Below are 6,000 nucleotides of genomic sequence, written 5' to 3'. Positions count from 1 at the left end.
AGCCACCACACTGAGAACATCTTCCAGGTGATAGCTGCCCAGATAGCCAGGTGGTGGCACACATGGCAATTGTGCCACACAAAGGCCATCTGTGCAGCCACACCCCACTGGCAGCTGGCCCAGAGTTGCAGATGCCTCTAATAGCCACGCAGTCCCCATCCAGGTCTGGCAGGTGCACAGCCTTGGGGCCACATGCTGTCGCAGGTGGCAGCAGGTCACAGCCAGGCAGCAGCCCCCACTGCCAGACTGCTGCAGCAGGTAGAAGGTGCAGGGAACTCTCAGGGCTGCTTCAGCAGTCCAGCTGGCACAAGGGGTAGTGTCCCCAGGTACCATCTGGCTGCGCCCCAGAAGCTCCTGTTTATTTGTTCATCCAATTACCATGGGCAAGGCCCACCTGGCTAACTAGTAGCCCATTTTTATGGGGGCTAACGGACAATGCAACAACTAAATTCTTGCGACAGCTAATGAAAATAAACAGGATAGGAGTGTCATGTGGGTCAAAGGGCCAAAACGTGAAAATAAGTGTGCCTGAGGGGGACACTGAGCAGAGCCCCCCCAGGCTGCAACCACTGATCCTCAAAGACATCCAAGGAGCCAGGGGTGCTCTGCCCAGAAATGTGCATGGACAAGTGATAGGAAAGAGGCCCTGCAGTCCCTGGGCACCTTTCCAGCCAGAGCCTTCTTCCTGATCATGTACTGGGCCCATTTGGCCAGGACCAGGAGGAGGTTGACCAGGAAGTCCTGGGACCACAGATGGGGTGCCCAAAAATAAAAGGTGGGGTGTAAAGTTCAACCAGAACCTCAGGAGAAGGTTCTGGAGGTGGAGGGGCTGCAGCTTGGTGCACTCGAGTTCCCAGAAACTCCTGAGAGTGAGTAGCCCTGAGCCCTAGCTCCCCCTGGCTACAGATCTGGGAGGAGCCAGGCAGGGTTATTTTGCCTCAAGTGGCACATTTGCCCCACATCAAAGTGCATGTCTGGGCACGTTCACTGAGACAAAAAGCCCCAGCTCAAATTTGCGCCACTTCTATTTGAGCTCCTGCAAGCGCATGTGCCTGCCTGTGTGGACATGCCCTTAAAAGCCATGCCCATCAGAGGTTTTGGTATGGCACTGGTGTTTGGGGCCCTGATGCAGGAAGATGGGTTGAACAAAACAACACACTCTAGATGGGTACTGTTTAAGAAATAGGAGCAACAGAAGAGCTCTGTGAAATTAGATCAGAGATGTCCAAACTCTGTTTTGAGACTCAAGGGCAGCCCATGGAATTCTACCATGCAGCCCATGACCACTCTACTCTGAAATGGAGGGGGTACAGCATGCTAGAGAAAAACAGATCCCAGAATTCAATGTTTCATAACTGAGAAAAACACCCACTGTATTAAAAAGAACACTTCCAGTCTGCTTTGCTTAATGCAGCTTTAAAAAAGCCCTGGAGTTCTTGGTATGTTGCCAAAGTAATGTACAAATTGAGCAAATTTCATTGCTCCAGGTTTGACTGGCTGGGAAATAATTCAAAAACCCTACAATTCAGACCCACAATAAAACAGCAAAACCTTATTTATCTAACCAGGACAAGGGACACTATATTTTTATGGAGAAATGAGCTTTTTTGAGTAGGCAGAGGACTTTAATGCAGATTGGTTAACGTTACACATTTAAAAGCAATGAGGGGTTTCAGATAAGGTGAGTTTGGACAAACAAAGTATCCCTATATTTAAAAAAAATCCTGGAATGTCCTTCAACTCTTTAGAAAAAGTAATATATAGCTAATGCCCTTTAAAGACTCCCTCACACATCTCACTACAGAACCTTCAGATTGTATCATAAGCATAGATCATGCCTTTGATTAGTTAAAAAAATAGTGAATCTAGAACCAAAAGAGAATCTTAACTTTATCTGAACTTTGATGCCTGAGTTGCTTGGTTCACACAAGAGCTTGTTTAAATTTGGGATACATTGTGTCCCAGCATCTGGGAGAGGATAGATTTTACTCTTGTTGGCCAAAGTCTCCTTTGCAAGGACACTTACTAGTACATTAGCACAGGTTGAGACAGATTGACATTTTTTCTGGCAGCCCTTTATTAAATTTTTAAAAACACCATAAAAAGATGTTCCAAGCTAGTGTGTGACTATCTTTGGGGTTCAGTCTTGCTAAGTTTTTCACAGAATACAAAATTAAATGTGTTTTCTACGTACAGAATAGAGCTGAATCAAGCAATTGATTAGAATATGTACAAAAACTTACACATTCTGTCTTTTTAAAAAAAATATAAATATCAATAATGTGCAGGAGTATGGGTGGGTATTTTTATTTTTTAAGGCTTCCTACTTTCAGATCCTTCCTTATTTAATGATGGTGCCTCACTCTAACTGTGGGGTGGTAGCAGCAGAGAGGACCATGTCATGTTATGTGTGTGTTTGTTCATGATGAGCTAGCCCACTTAAAAACAAATGTCTCTTCTTTATACCTTGAAGTAAGAGGAATTGTTCTTTTCCTTCTAGTGTAAGCCAGGCTGATTTAAATATTCAAACTGGTCTTTGAGCGTGGTAGCAGAAGGAAGAAAAATGAAAAAAAAAATCCTTCCTTAAATTCTTTTAAACCTATAGCCATTTGTTTTAATTATTGAGAGCCATCTGTAAAGTAGACTGATTAAATAAACTCAAGTGGAAGGGGTTTACCCCAGGCTTGGCTGGGAAAGGTTAAAGTGAAGAAGCTGATGGTAGAGATATACTATAGATGACCCCTGTGGGTATAGTGACTGCTGAAGCTAGGACTGCTGCTGCTCTTGTGTCCTTGGGAATAAAGTTTGTAGGGAGGCTTTCCATCAGGCACTTGAGCTGCTCCTGACCCAGTTTGATTTTGTCATCCAGCTCCCGTTGCTTAATGAGAAGCGCAGACTTCATCTTCACAAAGTGTTGATAGTCCTGGAGCTGCTCCTGGGAGAGGTAATTGCCCAGGATTTCCAAGACCACGCGTTCTCGCCGGTCTAGGTTTTCCTTCAGCTCTCGGGCGTCCTCATGCTGGCCAGCCAGCAGCTTCTTCTTTTTATTCAGAGAGCTCTGTTACATCAGAGATAGCAGGTTAGTCTCATGGCACTAAGTCCCTCTCCCCATAGATATCCCTTCCCTCCTCTGGGGCTGCAGCTATGCTTTCTGTAATGCAAGGTCACACACTGAGGAGGAGAATAACATTTCAGTGGGCACATCTACTCATGCTATTAATGCGCTGAAAGCTTTCTGCACAGTAAAATACTGCACAGTCAGCTTTCCTTAAAAGTGCATCTACTTGTGCTCCTGTCAGGAACAAATCTGCTCCCAATGAGAGCAGCTCTGTGCAGGGACACTCCTGCTCTGCCCTGCTCTGCTCCCTTACAGAAGCCAGGGGGATTGCCAGACGGATTGGAGCGGGGGCTGGGAAGCAGGCAGATGCCCAGGGGAGGGGACAGTTCTCCTGCCCCCTGTTGCCTGGGCTGACTGGGAGCAATTTGCAAATTTACAGGTAGTAGAAAATTCCACATTAGTCTATTTTACTGCACAGTAGCTGCTGTGCATGGTTACATAGTGACACTTTACTGCGCAGTAGATTAGTTTTAGGTCAGGTCAAACCAGGCCAGGCCTGTTACCATTATGACAATAGACAGTACTACCTGCAGCTGTCAACACTGAGAGCTGGGCAGTGGGAAATAGCTTAACAACCTCTATGGTGCCAACAGCTTTGGGTGGAGGAGCAACCTAGAGGGGGTACTAGTCCTTACCCTGGGTGAAGGAAATGCCACCAAAAGGAGGATGCCATGACAGGGTGGACTGGGCTCTCCAGCCTTGTTTGGAAACCAGTTTAGGAGTGGAGCCTCTAAAGGCGGACAGACTGAATATCTTCTTCGTACTGGCAGCTCCTGCAGCTAAGCTCGCTCCAAATGTACTGACTTCTGCCTTTCCTTTGGGATCAACTAGCTAGGCCAGATGGGTACATTAATATACGTGCAACTCAAGTGTCTCCATATCAATTGCCCAAGCCATTTCAGGCAAAATTGAATGGAGAGGACACTCCATCTTTGCTACTTGCATGGCACAATGCAGAAGGGGGCAGTCACAGGTTATAAGATCAACTCAATTGGTGTAGAGTGCCATGGGACACCTTTGTTGGTGGGAGGAACCAATTGTACTTGACTGGTCAGCTACTGCCTGCCTTAAACTGGGTAACCCCCAGCCAGTATGGTGCTGACCCGCCATAGTCTGCCTGCCTCATTTAGTGTGTGTAAGACCAAAAACCAAAAGACAAATAAGACCATGTGGATCTAGACCAAAAGTCAAAAGACAGATAAAAGATCATGTGGGTCTACACGTGACTGCAAGCTACTTCGCCATAGCAGCAGGCTCCACCACTTTAGCACACTGCTATGGTAAAGTAGTAGCTAAAACAAATCATGCGCCATGTACAAGGCACAGTACGGACAGTTACTGAAGGAAGTACTAAAGCACAGTTTAGTAACAACGTCATCGTAGGGCGATGCGTAGATGCGCCCACCTACACTTATCACAGTGCCAAATGTGACACAGACCACTCTCTATGAAGTGAAAGTGATACCAAAGAAGTTGCACAGAGCCAAGCATAAGGGTCAGCCAACAACTAACATACACAGCACAAAAGTTCAAAGCAAGTGCCTTGACTTTCAAAGGACCTATGTCTACGAAAGCAACAACTTCAAACACTCAAGGAACTTGGAATGGACTACGAGCAGTCATCCAGGACACAGTGACAGAAGTTTTTTGAGAAAAAGAAATTGTTCAAAACAAGTGTGCCTGGTCTCAGGCACACTTAGAATAGATGCTACCACTTGGTGAAGCCAAGAACGCAGCCTACCTGAAACACAACCAGAATCCAACAGAAAGTTCCAAGGCTAAGCTGAAGCATGCCAGGGCAATGGTACAGAAAACAGCCAGATGCTACACAAACCAGTACTGGACTGACTTATGTCAAGAGAACAATTTGCCTCAGACACAGGAAACCTGTGATTTATGTATGACGGCCTGAAGAAAGCTCTTGGCCCAACTGTCACTAAAGTCTTGAGATGACAAAGTAAAAATCACTGACAAAAACAAGCAGATGTCACACTGTTGAACATTACTTAGAGCTTTACTCCCATGAAACAGACATTTCAGAAGAGGCAGTGGATCAACTTCCAACTCCAAGTGTACTGGCACAGCTAAACAAAGAACCTACAGCCAAAGAACCTAGCAAGGCCATAGACTCTCTAGCAAGTGGAAAAGCACCAGGGGAGTAGGGCATCCCAGCTGAGGTTCTTCAGTATAGGAAGGCTAGCCTGCTACCACATTTTCATCAACACCTAGTGTGCTCCTGGAAGGAAGATCAAATACCCAGGACATGCATGATGCTAACATCATCACGCTCTACAAGAACAAGGGAGACAAGGGTGACTGCAACAACTATATGGGTATCTTTCTTCTCAGCGTTACAGGCAAGGCTTTTGCTAGAGTCATCTTGAAATGCTTGCAACAACTTGATGACTGCGTCCACCTGGAATCACAGTGCAGATTTAGAGCAGGGGGATCAACAGTGGACATGATATTCTCCTTATGCCAACTGCAAGAAAAATGCAGAGAACTAAATAAGCCACTGTGGGCACGTCTACATGTGTCACTAAGGCGCCGTTGTTACTGCGCTGTCATAAAAGATAGCACAGTAACAGCCCATACTGTGCTGTGAATGAGGGAGCACGTTGCTACAGCAACATAGCTGTGGCATCATGGTTTTTGCCCATGGACACCACATTACCATAGTGCGATGCTATGGCAAAGTAGTGTCACATGTAGATGTGCCCTGTATGTAGCATTTGTTGACCTGACGAAAGCCTTTGACAATGTCAGCAGAGCAGGTTTGTTTAAGGTCTTGGTAAAGATTGAATGACCGCAATATTACTCAGCAGGATAGACTCCATCCATGAAAACATGTAGGCCACAGTTCAGCTTGACCTCTGACAGGT

At 46.0% G+C, this 6,000-nt stretch overlaps 1 protein-coding gene across 6 annotated transcripts in view; it reads right to left on the bottom strand.

The window, feature by feature from the left end:
* Positions 1 to 1,030: 1,030 nt before the first annotated feature.
* LOC102379236 (protein Shroom3) overlaps positions 1,031 to 6,000 on the bottom strand; it is a 100,696-nt gene continuing 95,726 nt past the window's right edge. For 4 of the 6 annotated variants that reach the window (XM_025192080.1, XM_025192081.1, XM_006035902.3 and 1 more), the window contains one exon: positions 1,032 to 3,058. In XM_025192080.1, coding sequence (XP_025047865.1) covers positions 2,699 to 3,058 — 360 coding nt within the window. In that variant the 3' untranslated portion in view covers positions 1,032 to 2,698. Of the gene's footprint in view, positions 3,059 to 6,000 lie in introns of all 6 variants that reach the window. The other 2 variants (XM_025192085.1, XM_025192084.1) reach the window with 1 other exon arrangement.

Source organism: Alligator sinensis, unplaced genomic scaffold (assembly GCF_000455745.1).
Source record: "Alligator sinensis unplaced genomic scaffold, ASM45574v1 scaffold578_1, whole genome shotgun sequence".
Taxonomy (NCBI): Eukaryota; Metazoa; Chordata; order Crocodylia; family Alligatoridae; genus Alligator; species Alligator sinensis.
This window is presented reverse-complemented; position numbering and strand designations above follow the sequence as displayed.